Below are 14,963 nucleotides of genomic sequence, written 5' to 3'. Positions count from 1 at the left end.
GAAACACTGCTAAAGCTAACTACAGGCTACATATTTACACTCACATGTGAATTGTAAACATGGTGTGAGACGGACTTTCGTAGACAGCACATCATTTTAAGTAAATTGGGAAATTTGCCAAGGCGCTTCAGTCTTGTGCACTTACTAAAGTTCGCATAGCTTGCGAGGTAAATACGTGTTTAGTCTACAACTGTTACAGTTTAGCTCTTGGAAGACGTTTCTAAAGACATCATAAACAAACAGAAAATATGGTTTCAGTTTTTCCATGTGAATGCTGTGCCACATTAGACATTACGCCTGAGTGGCCCATAGCCTAGGCTACTCTTGATACGACTTTCATCGTCTTACATTCGTGATTCGAAAGGGTGGTTAAAACTATTTTTACTACGGAAAGCATAAATTAACTTAAATTAGTAATCCACTCATTTGGACAGTCAAATCATTATTCAAGTGATTCTTACATTCAATGTAATTTTGTTTACAGCGCGTCGCCTATTTAACGTAGTAGTACTTTTTGGTTGAAACTGTAGTCAGTTGTTGTTCTTTCGGTGGAGGCAGAGTCACCATATAATCTATTCTATGGCCCCGGTGGAGCCACTTAGAACAAATGTTGGACTGTATTCGCATAATTCAGTTTTCAAATACTAAACTTGTTTATTATGTGGCTGGCGTAACACCCGGTTTGGAGGCGCTAGCAGTGCCTGTACCGCTCTTCGCAAAACACTGCTGTACTTTTTCACCACCCTACACTGCTTGAATTCCAATGTTGCCCAACGACGTCTTAAAAGTGATATAACTTCTAACAACTCATTTGTGACAAAATTAATTCTGTTCGTTACATGGTTCTTATCGGTCAGAATATTTTTTGAAAAGCATAGAACTCACGGCCCACCTTGGTCCAAATGGATCCGTGTTTGGCGCCTGTATGCTTTTGACCGTTCGACAATTTTTAATACACGTATACAATCCCAATTTACAATTTGATATCAGGCAGGGCCGAGTGGTTAGTGAAACCGCCTTGTGTTAACAAGGTCTGGATTTAACTTGAATTACGTTTCGGTATTTCCTTGAGCAAGAAACTTTGTCCAACCGAGTGGAACCTAAAGGATTGAAACAAGGTCACCGAGTATAAAAAAAAATAGACAAGATTGTAACTTAGTTTTTATTACAGGATTTTTCTCGCAGAGAGTAGACATCATACGTCGACGATCACTGATTATACGTGGATTTTTCTGCTATCAGAATCAGTCAACAAATATACCTATCGTTGAACACAATTTGTCGACTGATTTTGATGAGGAAAGGAACACCAGTTGGGAATCACTTTGGTGATTGTAGCGAAAGTTATTCCTTCAATCGGTCCTGAATCAAAAGCGTTTCAAAAGTCTTCATCGCAACAGAAGGATTTAAAGAAAATATTGATTTCGAAGGGTTTTTGATAACCTGTTATGCTAAATCTAAGTAAGAATATATCTCACTTCATCTATGTAAGCAGGATTTACAGTATCCCATGTGGCAGTAAAACTTTTGAATTCAACCATGTCGTCGTCAGTTTTAATGGCTATATCCAGGGTTGCCATACCGTCCTTATTTCTAAGATTTGTCCTTATTTTGAAAGGCTCTGTCTTAGAAAAGTTTATTGTCCTTATTTCTAAGATTTGTCCTTATTTTTGACCTGAGTCCTTCTTTTGTCTTATTTTCAACAATTACCGGTTAAATTCCTGCTACAAATGAAAGTAAACCTAGACCTGAGCTGTTGTGCGATGCACGAAGTATTTTCTACGAACAAAAAGTGACTGAAACTGATTGTTTCTGCCCAAATATTGCATATGATATGCCACGGATCGTATAAATGCAAAGATTTGTTCAAAAACGTTTGTTTTGTTTCGTATGAAATTTAATTTTTCGGTTGTCCTTATTTTTGGTTTCAAGTCGATGGCAACCCTGGCTATATCTCTCTTCGTAGGTTGATGGATTTCCTCCAAAAGTAAGAACGTTGTTTCTTTATTGATTCTTTGAAAATTCTTGTCATAAGAATGTAAAATAAGTCTCGGCTGAACGAAGGCATGAATGTTTTCTTACGTCAAGTCGTAATGAACCTTCGCGACCCTCTTAAAACTGAATGTCGACCCTATTGGGGACGCGATTGGAGGTTGAGAAACACTAATTTATGTCTTTCCAAAACACTCTTAAGTGTACTGTTCCAAACAAAAACGTGAACATAATAACGAGTTGGTGTTATGTACAGAGAACGCTAAGTTCGTTTCATGTTAGTGATAATTTACCAAAACAAATGACATGACCTGCGCAATGCGCATGTTACGTCTAGCGACAACCGTGCGCGACATGACCTGCGCATGTTGCGCGACACGCGACAGCATCTGCCGGCAAAGCCTTTTGTTTGTGGCTGTTTCAGAAAAATGTACAGAAGTTTGTTGATCCTGTAATTCTATTCTTCATTCTACTATAATAGTAGTACTATTTGCAAAAGCAATACATATAAAAATGTCTTCAAGTCGCTCGTCTCGGGCTGAAACAAGAAGTAGGGCAAAGGATGATATCAAACGGGCAATGACAGTTTTGGAAAAAGTCAGAAAATGGTTTGTTAGTTTTGATTTCCCTACATTACCTTAGATAAATTATTTTAAACAAGTTGTTAAACAGGGAGAAAAAATGGGTTTCATTGGCCGATTCTTCTCTTCGTATTTACAAATGGGTTCCTGTTATGGAAACTAAGGAAACAGTTGTAAAGGAATCCAGTCAATCAGGTATTGTTATGTTAATCATCACAGTTATGAACAAAAACTGCTATTAACATCATTACACCAGTTTTAACATGTTTAGATTTGCAGCAGTTTTGTAGTTAAAAATTATTTCCCATTAGAATTTCCTTCTTAACTTGAAAAAATAATATTTCCACAATCCATTTTTCTGCAAAAATGATGCAACTTTTAAATTTGCTGTTAATTACTGGGTCCTGAACAATGGCAAAAATACTTTTTAACAACAACTGATGTAACAGCAGATATTACATGGAGAAAAGATACAGACAAAACACAAAATGATTCTACTATAAAAACAAATCCCATAAACACAACTGGGTCACTGGAGAACTCATCTGATCCATCAAGTATGAAACTTATATTTCTATACTTTACACTGGAATGTGATGTATTTACCAATTTAATAAAATAGATCGCACCAGTGCATCCACCCCATCATCGGCACCAAGTCCTGCAGACTTGGATGAAAGTTCTATGGATTCAACCTCAACTTGGCAAGATGAAAAATCCAGAGATTCTATGTATTGTCAAAACAGCAATAGTTCAGACTTTCCAACCACCATCACCACTACTGTCACAAAAGAAAGTGTGTACTAATCTCATGTTATATTGGTTGTTTGTTGTGCATCTTACTGATATTTTTATGCATTTAGATGATTTTTCAATGAAGAGGTCTGCAACACCAACTGACCCAGCAATCAAAAGGTTGCGGACAGAGTAATGGAGTTAATGTTTTATTTATTTTATTTCTTTACCTTTTCATCCAACTGCTTTTGACTAAATGATGATTGTTGTCCTTGTGTGTGAATCATTTAAAAATACTGGACTCTATGATGTGGCAAGAACAAAATATGTCTAGTAACAACAGAAAATGTGTCGAACCCAGGACGGTGGTTCCAAATACTTTGCATTTCTCAGGGGACTGTTGTCCTGATCCATTTCCTGAACAGTTAAACACTGTACAGCATTATACCAGGGTTGAGAACCAATGAAACCTAACAACCTCCTCACCCACTTTTCTGGGTAACATTTTAGTACCTCACTTAACACTAAAGAACGATGAAAAGTGCATGTTCAAAACATATGGGTCACAGTTCTTGCCAAACTGTATTTCAATATCATACTTTTATGTTCTGGTAGGCCAAGACTAAAATGCGTTACTTAAAAATGTAATACTGCTTTTTTTGAAGTTCTGGTCTTAACATTAACATGTTTTTCAACTGTTGTTATCGGATATTTTTGTAGCTCATTTGTACAACATTATGAATAAAAATGTTGGAACCGTATTTTTATAGCAGTCCAAATGCACCAGGATTAATACAATGCGTTTCACAAAGGTCAAACCAAAAGCAGTGTTTTCCGAATTCCAATCTTTAAGAAATTCCTCATGAGGAAAAAAATTATTAAAACTCTAGGAAAGTGAATATATGTTTGTGCGTATTTTGAAAAAATATTATATAGTTCTGGAAATTACTTTCTTGTCAATATAAGATTGCATTTGATTTAGCTTTGTTCAGTTTAGCTTATACTGTAGATATTGGAAGTGGTGAAAATGTCAAGTGAGTAATTAGTCAAAAAATATTGGACCCACTTAGGTAAATTATCGCTGAAAACATCAAGGCTGTTTTTAAAAGTTTTAAGATGTGAATTACGAAATACCAAGAAAAAGTCTGAACCTCAAAATAGTCGACAAACTTAGCAAAGCAATATTTTACATTTAAAAAGCACGTTTTTGGTGAGGATACGGTAGCATATGTGGCTCCTAATTATTATTGAGCACACGTATGGTCCAATATTGCTATAATTTGTCAGAAAAAATGAGTTATACGGAGTTAATTGCATCTTATTTCGTAATCGATCAAACAAATCAGTTTCTAAATCCGGTGTTTGTATTGCCTCAATGACAAGCAACGTATTTTAGTTTACCTCCGACAGATGGCTTCAGATGGATATTTTTCATTAGGCTAATTGGGTAAAAAATGGCCGCTGTCTGAAATAAAAAACACCGCGAGAGGTATGCAGTAGATTTTGTCTGGTGAACTTGAGTTGGGTTTATTTCGCTTGGTGACAAACAACATAGAGACACAATTGCACTTTTAGTGACTAAAACAACCATCAAGCCGTAAACAGCTACGCGCAACGTTAAAACGAAAAGTAGCGGGCACACCTGGTGGATAATGGCTGAACGCGCTGCAGCCATACTGTAACTGGTTTGAAACCAATCTCGTAAAACAAAAGTAGCCAATCGAACCGCAAACTCATTTTCCTTTTAAATAAAGATTACCAACAGCAAAATTACAACTGACGTTATCAGCGTGATGTGTGAAGCAGCGCCTTTGGCACACGAATTAAAAAAAACTGAAATTGAATTAACAAAATACTTTTCACAAATCTACTGTAGTTGGAAGAAAATTAAAACTATCCTTCAATCTACCGTTTGCAAATGCTGTAAATTCTTACGTAATGTTTATGATAGATTAAGGTTTCAAAAGCATTCCAGTTTTACAGAATTAAGCTTTGTGTAAACTATTTAAAACACTGGGACGGAAATATCGATGTCGTAGAGATAATGTCAACAATTGCGTCTTAGGGAATAGTTTCTAACGCCACCAAAGTCCTATGGGAAACCAATGAACCCTGATTAAGGCCCGACAAGACAAATTGCCCTTCAATGACATTCTAAACGTCGGCAATTTAGCAAACATATTGTTAATAATGCATATTTGTAATGTATGTGTGACTTGTCCAAATAAGCAACATTTTCAGTGGGGTAAACCACTAGTCAATCTGACTTTAAAGCAAACTTTAAATATTTTCTCTTGACATCATGAAAATGTTACTTAAAGGTGTCGATAATTGGAAATACAACCAACTGATAATGATATACTGTTTCCCAAAAGGCGCACAGCCGGTTAATATATTCGCACCGTACAATATAGGTACCAAAATCAATTTGTTACTGTTAACTGGCGCAAATTAAATACGCTTTGTGTTTTGTATTTCCAATAATCAAAAAATCGAACTGATTAAGTGCTTAGTAGACAACCAATTACAACATTGATTAAACACACAAAAAGAATTTACCCAATCTACATTTAAACACATTGCATTTCGTCAGCAGTCGATTGAAATGCCGCCATTGATGTTCCACTTTGTCTCTAACTGAATGGTTAATTCTCCAGGCGCGAATTATTGATTGACTTTTATGCACGTTAAATGTTAAAACCCTGCAAATGTGGCACAATCATGCCATCCGGCCTTGATACACTCAGGACGTGTGAAGGAAATTATAACTTACCCAGTAACGGATTGAAAAAGCAAGGGAAAATTAGTTAACAAGGTCCCATTAGGCTGTACATTTTTTATCTGACCTAAAATTTATTTTAGTTTTGTGCTTAAAATAAAACTAAGCGAAGTTACTAAACCGTTAGTGGTTAGGCCTAACCGCTTTTTATTCGGTGGTTCAGCAAATGAAACAAGTATTTTAGCTGGAATTCAACACAAATTACAACCAACCGTTTGATTTTGTTGGCAACATATTTTTGAATCACAAACCTAATGAGCAATGTTAATTTTTTCATAAATTTTGGAGCTTTGCCGAGGCTTACGCATGGTGTTTTTCTCGGCAACTAGTGTAGGTTACATAAAATAATATATGACGTGTAATTGGCTTGACTAAACAAAAACGGAAACAGGGCAGCAAATTTGCAGATGCCCTTTCGTTTCAAGGACGTTTGTACGCAGGTGCTGGTGAAAATAATATATTGCTTGCGCGTGCGGACACCACAAATAGAACAGATCGAAATCACATATGCTTCGAGCAAATAGAGGCGATACCCAGGGCGGGGAAGGGAATGTTTGTGCGGTTCACTCAAGGACGCTGCCCATCTTCTGTACAAGGTTTATGTGTAAAGATTTCGGGAAACAGCAACGAAGCGGAAGACAGGTTCTCTGCGTGAAATTAGACACACATGGTGTCATCGTGACAATGTTCGGGAAGCAGCTAAACAATAAATAAATAATTGACTGTGCAGGATGCCGCTCTACTGATTTTTAACAGCATGTCACGAAAATTTCTCGCCCCCCGCCTGTGCGTCGGAGATAAGGTAGTTAAAAAACAACTGACAATTTTACGGTAAAACTCGCCCACCATCATAAATATTTTGTCAACACACCACCACATTTACTTTGGCTAGACGTTTGACCGAATTGGCGATGCGAAATTTAAACTAAAGGTTGGAAAACGTTTGTTTGTCAAACTCGAATTTATGTGTTTTTTTACCATGCATTAAATAAAATTATCATTATAAATCCTTTAATGTGCTGTCAGGGCCGTATATAATGTCAATTTTTTATATCCTTGACTTGTTGGCATTTTCAACACAAAATTAGGTGGATCGTTTATGACATGTCGGTTCGAAGTCAAAGGCTTGTACGTGCCAAGTTAAATTACATGCTTTTCCCCTAAAACAAAAACGAATCTACTGACCTTTATCAAAACAAACTCAATACCTCGCACCCTATACACCCCATGCTTAAAAATAAAACAAAACCATTAAAATAGGTCACTTCTATTTGCCAATCTGCTTAACAGCAAGACCTTGACAAGGTGAAGGTCATTAATTTCCACCCGCAGTGTTTTTGTTACAATTCAAACCTGTTGTCATGTATAAATCCTCCCCTTCGAGGTACACGTACCTTGATGGAAACGGAAAATCAATTAAACCTATAACGAATGTCACACAATGTCCATAGCGGAACGTCAATCTTCGTTATTCTCGCCACCGTCTTAATAGGTTTACAATGGGTTTGTGTGTAATCTAAAGGTTCACGAGAACAATTACAGTGTGCATAACGAAGCGCGTCAATTCCCAGCACGCAAGAATCAAATGCCATTATTTGCCTTTTTCGACAAAGGTTATGAAAAAAGACTGAGTACTGGCTTTAAAAGCTTCGCGTATCAAGGTACAAGTCACTGTAAATCGAGATACGTCAGCAGTAACTGCATTCAGCATTGACAAGAACAGTTTTTTTAAAGGCTAAACAAACAACTAAAGGTGAGAACGTTTTCATTTTTTTTTTTTTTTAAGCTAACATTAGATAAGTTGGGTTTTAAACTGGACGGAGTTTTTTTTTTATTTAAAAAGGACTTATAACTTATATCTATACTATCAGTATTATACTAACTTTACGTTGTTTTAGCGCTCGCAATGGCTTCATGTACATCTCTTTCAACCGCCACAGTTTGCTTTGTCATCCTTATGACACTTATGCTTTCATCAAAATCAGAGGTAAGGTGAAATGCTTTAATTTATGCACACCTGATCAGAGTATGCCATCTGCACTACAATTTTGCCACAACATGGGCATAAATGTTTTCTTAAAATTTGGATCCGAAAAATATTTTCTGAAACCTATACGTACTGTCTTACGGTTGATGAAAGATTTGCAACTCTCACGACAGTATTTTTTACATTGTTGGTCTGGTAAAGCACTGTGTTTGTGGATGGTTTTTATTTCCAAATTTTTTATATTGTAAACTTTAAATGTAGCAAAATGCCATTTGGACAATTTTTCACGATTTACTCTTGGTATTTCGGCTAAGGGGATTTTGTGGAGTAGAGAGTGAGGTTGAGTTATTTGATACGTAAATATTTCCCAATGCCGACCTACACTCTAAACTTTGGCAAAGTCAAACTTTGGCAAGATGTCATTTATATCTGATGTCCTAAATAGCTATCAAAAGGGGAAAAAAAATTGAAGTAAAAAATGCGGATGATAAATTTGAGTAATTTGTTTGTCAGTGTAATCCCAAGGCTTTGGCTCATCCTCTTAATTTGGATGCTGCAAATTAGCGGCACAACGAGCAATGGACCTTGCATAACTCGCTATCCGCTTGTAGCATGCTTTGCTGTGAACTTTATAAGTATTGAACGCGGAAAGTGCAAATGAACGCTGTGGTTCCAGTGACATTTAAATGCTATGTGGGAGAATTTAAAATAACAAAAAAAATGTTTAAAAAAATGTTTTACAAAAATACCGTTTTTCAGTATTGCAAATTACCCGCATTGTTTTATTATAGGCCGTAGAACGTATGAATGCCAAACGTTTTCGCGGACAAGGAGGATGGACTCTAAACAGCGTGGGGTATAACGGAGGATTGGGTAAGAAAATAATTATATAACAAAAATTAAATTTTAATTATTGCACTGGATTAATAAAGGTTGACACGCATCGACAAGATCGTAGCTATACCATACGCTACTAATTAATATCACTTCCATTACCAGGTGCCCTGCAAAAGTTGTTCAATAAACGAGGAGACGACGATATGGGTAAGTGGATTTTGATGTGAGCCCCATCGCCTGTGATGCCGTGGTGACTCATCCTTCTGTTATTTTCAGGCGTAAAGGTCGGCGAGGGGTGGAGCGGAGTGATCAAAACCGATGACTTGGTTTCTGATTTCGTTCAGTTCCTAAAGCTGAGAGGTAGGAGAGAGTGTTAAGTACCGAACCTCGTACTGTTCGATGTAGCATATTAGGCTTACATGCCCACGGAAATTTTGCACTGCCGGGATCCAATTCGGGAGAAATAAGAGCATATAGTATGGCATTTGTTCCGTTGTGCTTGTGTGTTGAAAAAAAAATGTACCACAAAACACACAAAAAAGATAGTAAACAAAATTAAATCACCAAATCAGTTTACTTATTAGCCGCGAGGAGAAGTTTTTCCCCGGCTTTGCGAAGTATTTAATAACGGTATCCGACAGATATAACGCGGCCAAAATATATAAGCTAAACAAAAACATGTTTCTGTTACGCAATCGGGGTTTGCGTCTAGTAATTGCAGCCGACTAGGGTGTCCCAAAATTAATTATTAATGTAAGTTGACATGCTTCAAATCTCTGGCTTCGACCAATATCCTTTTGTCGAACCTCAAACGATGTTGAGTCGACTTGACAAATTTGACCGGAACGCCCAGCCCCATGGGGTTAGCCGTGGTAAAATGCAAAGATCTCCAACTGACAAGTATGGATGATTTTGTCGATCCTTTACAACCGCCATCACAAGATACGCCACGTTACGTAAGACACATTCGACCCACTAACCCTTGCGGCACATAAAAGGACACCATAAGCGCATTGACATCACAGAATCGAACGATTAAATTGTGTATTAATATTCGATTGCTGATTTGTGCAATCATCGATCGCCTGGTGGGACATTGTCTAATCAAGTGTCGAAAATGACATTCATTACAAAAATAATTCGGACTTTCTTAATTTGCCTAAAGCATGTAAGCAGCAACGTATGACTGTTATCGAACCACTTTTTCCTATATTTGATTTATATTTGCAGAAAGTGGACTGCTCGGCCCAGAAATGCTTCGTTGTGTGCTCGAACGCTTGGACCAAGAACCAAGGGACATGTAACGAATAATTAGATCACTTGTCTCAGTTGGCCTGCCCGAAACGCATCCACCTTTTCTTGTATACAAACAAACACTTTGTTTCTTTTTTGTCGTTTCGGGGTCTTCTTGATTGTTAATGATGTTTTGTTTCTTTGCTTCGCGACCTATTGCTGTTGCTTTATGTCGGTGTTTGATGCTATTTAAAAATGCTGTAAAACAACTGTGAATAAACGGCATACTGGTGCATTTCGCGTTTCATTTTTTCAAGAGGAGTTTTACATTTCACAATGCGACTAAATAAATTGTACAAGATTGTGCAGTTTTTGTGTATTTAAAAGTCTATATCATACATGCCTTTAAAATGTTAGCAACATTAACTTAAGATATTTCCATTTATGATGTTTGGTAGGGACTTTTTTTGATTTGTGCTGACGTCTTCTGTTTCAAAAAAATTCAACCGTGATGACTGCTAAGCTGTACTATGCCAATAATTTCATATTTGTCACAGTTTTTGCATAAGGTCTCATTTGGTTATTTTGCCCACCAAGCACGCCTTGTTTTCTTCTTTTTCACACAAAAACTAAAAGTTGTTGGGTAACAAGATAAACATAACAGTGCAAATTTAGGTTTGGGTAGATTCTAATGTCCGTAAAAAAACGTCCCAACTTGGTAGAATAGAGTTCGCGTTGGTACTTACCTAATAGGCCATGTATATCGATTTGGTGTGTTGTAATTGTACACAGGTGGATTCGACAGAAAGATATTGACTTCTTTGCCAAGCGCGTAAATCGACCAAAATGGTCATGGCTGCGGAGGCTTGCTATAATGCTGTTTTTTCCATTTGTTTTGGAGGTTCGTTTAGATTCAGGTGCATTTGACACTGCGATGAATGATCAGTTGGCTGAAATGAAACAATCCGTCAAAAACACGCAGCTGTCCCAGAACGCAAATAATCGAGCTTGCGATGTATTTTTACGTTACATCACTGATTCCTCCTGCATGCTGAATATTGAAAACCACTAGCACAATGCCAAGTCTCAATAACTTTGCAAACGTAAACCACATATAAATGATAATTTTTAGTGAAATAAATTGCCTTATTCACCAGTTAGACTCATTTCTGAACTTTTGGGGCTTTGGATTATTTTTTCTGGGACAATATTGAAAAGTCAAAAACCAATAGTATGTGGGTATAATTCAAAAGTGTACAAACACAACTTTGATATGTGAAATATAGATGTGCGTTTTTGTCAACAACTGCAGTTCAGACCACGCAACGAAAAGATAAAATGCGTCCTAGTTTTATAAAAATGACTTTTCTATTTTTTAAAATATAATGTTTGGACATTACTATCCGTAGATCTGTATTATATTAAACTATAATTAAGTATTAAGACGATCCACTCAATTGGGTTGGCTAGTCGCATTGCCACAATAGATTGGGTCAAATCAAACAACTTTAAACAAATACCTACATAAATGAAACTTATACTTATACGATACAACAATACAAAGGTTTCATTCATGTCAAACCAAAAAAGACCGAGTGTACATAGTTTTGGTTTAAAGTGACAATAGACAACAGTACCAGTGGTTTTGTATGTCCCCTTTTCCGCTTCGTCGCTTTGTTCAATCCAAGGCTACAAATGCCTAAATCGGATTTTACGTGGAATTGGCTATATTAATTAATCAATCTCACGTTCACCAACATATGTTCTTTGCGCCCAGCATATTTAATCGATTTGGAAATTGCAGTAAAATACAGTTGAAACCAACGAAGTCTTTTACTCTTACTGTTTCCATGTCAACAACAATTCTCTTTGCCGGACACCAAATCTGAATGCAATTCCCTTTTTGTCTAGGCTTTTGTATGTTTGTTTCAGACTGCTTAGACTAAACTATGTAAAATATTTAAATTATGCAAAAGTCAATAGCTCCTGGTTTTGGTTTACTAAGTTTTTATCAAAATTGCCTCCAACCCCTTACAAACATTTAAAAGACACTTACGTCGCTAGAGAGCAAAATAAGTAGAGCAGAATACTTAAAACAAACGTAGAGCAAAAATGATTTAAAATAAAAGGAAGAACGAAGCTTTTATCTTACATTGCGATATAAGTAGTTCCCACTTTCCTTTAAACAGCATTTTTTATCAAAAAGATAAACCCAAGAAAATTTCACGACTTTAGAACAGACTGACAAATGACGAACGCTTTATTAATTCGTAATGCAAGATTTTCTTCTTACCGGCTGTTGTTTGCCTAAACCACCGTATTGAACCCACTCAAAAGGGTTAAGCAACCAATAATAAAACACCAATGTGCACGTTACCACACCGCTACAAACGCAGTCAGATATATGTGGGTGGGCGGGAGATAAATAAATCAGTTATTTCTTCACGAATAAGCGATCAATGAATGTCCTGGGAGTTGTGATGTTTTCGTTGCCATAATCTTCGTATGCGTAACGTGCCATAGTTAGTGCATACGTCATGAACCTAAGGAGAAATGTCAGACCTTGCAGGACATGTGGAGAATAAGAACGTTGCCATCGCAGATAACAGTTTACGTTTCATTGTAGTTAGTTCACCAAATGGTTGCAGTAAACGGTGAAGGACATAGGCCAAAGCTGAATCATCACATTTGCCGCGTAGGGCAAACTTCTTTATTCCGAGAATTTCTTGCTCATATCAGCCTACAAAAGCACCGAACTCACAAAGGAAGTACCAGCTTTCTGAAGTTTTCCCGGATGGGTTCGACTTGTTATGACATCGTCACCCCGTCGCGTCAGGAAGCCTTCCTCCCCATTAATGACGTCACCAAGGGAATGTATGGGGAAAGGGACAAATGCAAATGCGAGTGAAGATTGGAAACTTCAAGGGAAAAACTGACGCATTACGCACCTGCTTCGTGACCTTCCGCAAAATTAAAATGCAGGTCGCGCGCATGCGTTGCGTTTCAAAATAACTTTTTGTCGCAATAGCAAATCACAAAGCCTTATGTGGAAAAATCGTGCAAATCAAAGCGATATTCTGTGAATGAATTACCACCATGAACTTTATTTCACACTTGCGTGGTGGGCTTATTAATCCATAAACTGCGTAGCGCGTATCCCTACCAAATAAAATATAATACACTGGGAAACTTTAATAGGAAAGATTCAGTATTAATGCACATTCATCCCAACAACATTTAATTTTCCTCCACTGAACTTTGGTGAATACATCCCAATTAAGCCTGTTCACATGAGCGGGAAAATTTCAAGATTCACTCGCGGAATTTAAGTTAGCGGTGGTACTTCCTGAATCACTTTCTTCTTTCATGTATTCTTCTGTTTTAAAGATACAAAAACATTTTTAGCCCTTTCGTCTATTGCGTTTTGTCTAGGTATTCAAACTTTTAACTGTAATAAAACAACACAACCTTTTTGTCATAGAGTTATTCTGACAAGGCGAAATCAATGGCGTTTGTCAGTCGTTAAAGTCACTGACAAGTTTTTGAAAATCATTGCTCCATGTAAATCCACAGTCTGCGTGAAAAATCATTCGGTAAAATTTACCCGGTATAGGTTTTAAATTTTACCCACCAAACTTAACCGGTTAAAGTTGTCAAGTGTTATCCTGCAATTTACCTAAATTTGTTTATTTCTTTTAAATAAAAGCAGGGTAAATTTTACCGAGTAAACTTACCCGAGTAAAATTGTGCATGTAAACAGGCCCACTGATGGCAATAAGGTTGAAGTAAATGGATGCTTTCAAAATCCTTGTGAATTTGGCGTTTTGTAAATGCAATTTTTGTTCAAAACATTTTCACTTTTTTAATGTAGAATTAGGGAGCAAGAACTATACACAAAACAAATAGAAAACCTCGCAAAGCTACATTGTGTTGTCAGCGAGTTTGTAGTCACGAACAGAACGCTATGCAGATACCTACGCCTCCACCTGTTACTCCAGTCTTCTGGGTCGAATTCTCAATATCCTGTGTTAAATGTAGAAAGTCAGTGCGGAAATGAGTAGTATTTGTGTTTGGCAGTTACGCAACGTCGGTTGAATCACCACGAACTCGCCATCAGGCAGACAAGCACGAATAACAAATGTTCGGTTTCAGAAAAATTAGGCAAAGAATAATTAAGTTAAGATAGGCGAACAATTAAGCATATAGAATGTAGAACTCCAAGGATTGTTAAATTTGACCACAAACCTACAAAAGCTATATTGGGTCGACTCTGTGGACTGACATGGATTTTTTGTACCAAACAGTTGGGAGAAATATACTACCAAGGACTGTCTTGGCCAGCGACTTGCCAAGAAATTCGTCAACCTCTGATTTGCTTTTTGAGTTTGAACTACTGCTGCCTCAAGTCCATGCGATCAGACAAGTAAAAAAAGGTAGCTGTGTCGGGTCGTAATCGGTTGACGGGTCGTGGGATAAGTCAGTTTCAATTCAGTCAGCTCAACATGACAGTGGCTGAACTAGGTGTATTCCCGTCAACTGTTCATACAACTTATATGAAACTGCAGCTTCGATTAGTAAAATATTTACTCATGGCAAACATATATACGACGTTTGGTTGATAAAGCGCGTAGTCGGCAGTGTGACGCTGTTTATCATTTGAACTGATTGAGTTTGTGAGTTGGTTGCGTTTTATCGACTAGGAGTAGGTGAAAGAACATGCAAAAATATATTCAGTCGCTTTGACACTGCGCCGATGTATTATTTTAAGTTTCCGCCAAACAGCAAACAGGGCCCTTGTTGACTCAAAAGGCTGGCGCGA

The 14,963-nt window shown here is 37.1% G+C and overlaps 2 protein-coding genes and 1 long non-coding RNA gene across 5 annotated transcripts; 2 read left to right on the top strand and 1 right to left on the bottom strand.

Annotated features, from left to right (window-relative positions):
• The first annotated feature begins 2,362 nt into the window (after positions 1–2,362).
• On the top strand, positions 2,363–4,069 carry LOC145213356 (B-cell CLL/lymphoma 7 protein family member B-like). Of its 3 annotated transcripts, none has more exons than XM_080081597.1 (5): positions 2,365–2,600; positions 2,665–2,768; positions 3,023–3,130; positions 3,196–3,369; positions 3,437–4,069. In XM_080081597.1, exons 1-5 carry the CDS (start codon positions 2,506–2,508, stop codon positions 3,502–3,504), a joined length of 549 nt encoding a protein of 182 aa, XP_079937723.1. In that variant the 5' UTR covers positions 2,365–2,505; the 3' UTR covers positions 3,505–4,069. The 3 variants fall into 3 exon arrangements, with proteins under 3 accessions (XP_079937725.1, XP_079937723.1, XP_079937724.1); XM_080081598.1 differs by having other exon boundaries at positions 2,366–2,600; positions 3,026–3,130; XM_080081599.1 differs by lacking the exon at positions 3,023–3,130 and having other exon boundaries at positions 2,363–2,600.
• A 3,633-nt stretch (positions 4,070–7,702) lies between these two features.
• Positions 7,703–10,439, top strand: LOC145215192 (uncharacterized). The gene is made up of 6 exons (XM_080083854.1): positions 7,703–7,840; positions 7,986–8,074; positions 8,866–8,947; positions 9,074–9,118; positions 9,188–9,271; positions 10,142–10,439. Exons 2-6 carry the CDS (start codon positions 7,994–7,996, stop codon positions 10,213–10,215), a joined length of 366 nt encoding a protein of 121 aa, XP_079939980.1. The 5' UTR covers positions 7,703–7,840; positions 7,986–7,993; the 3' UTR covers positions 10,216–10,439.
• Positions 10,440–12,386: 1,947 nt separating this feature from the next.
• Positions 12,387–14,637, bottom strand: LOC145212457 (uncharacterized). Its single transcript, XR_013856716.1, has 2 exons — positions 13,879–14,637; positions 12,387–13,718 (listed from the first exon to the last, which is right to left on the bottom strand). It is a non-coding gene; the product is annotated as an uncharacterized LOC145212457 (long non-coding RNA).
• Positions 14,638–14,963: the final 326 nt, after the last annotated feature.

The sequence above is a fragment of the Phallusia mammillata genome, chromosome 2, assembly GCF_965637545.1.
Source record: "Phallusia mammillata chromosome 2, kaPhaMamm4.hap1.1, whole genome shotgun sequence".
Taxonomy (NCBI): Eukaryota; Metazoa; Chordata; class Ascidiacea; order Phlebobranchia; family Ascidiidae; genus Phallusia; species Phallusia mammillata.
The sequence above is the reverse complement of the archived record's forward strand: the minus strand, read 5'-3'. Positions and strand labels throughout refer to the sequence as shown.

Excerpts from the sequence above, each read along its gene's own strand:
- LOC145213356 (XM_080081597.1), top strand. The coding sequence starts at position 2,506 with ATGTCTTCAAGTCGCTCGTCTCGGGCTGAAACAAGAAGTAGGGCAAAG. Across the intron at positions 2,601-2,664 it reads TTGGAAAAAGTCAGAAAATG|GGAGAAAAAATGGGTTTCAT; the intron begins GTTTGTTAGTTT and ends GTTGTTAAACAG. Across the intron at positions 3,370-3,436 it reads CACTACTGTCACAAAAGAAA|ATGATTTTTCAATGAAGAGG; the intron begins GTGTGTACTAAT and ends TTATGCATTTAG.
- LOC145215192 (XM_080083854.1), top strand. The coding sequence starts at position 7,994 with ATGGCTTCATGTACATCTCTTTCAACCGCCACAGTTTGCTTTGTCATC. Across the intron at positions 8,948-9,073 it reads GGGGTATAACGGAGGATTGG|GTGCCCTGCAAAAGTTGTTC; the intron begins GTAAGAAAATAA and ends TTCCATTACCAG. Across the intron at positions 9,119-9,187 it reads ACGAGGAGACGACGATATGG|GCGTAAAGGTCGGCGAGGGG; the intron begins GTAAGTGGATTT and ends TGTTATTTTCAG.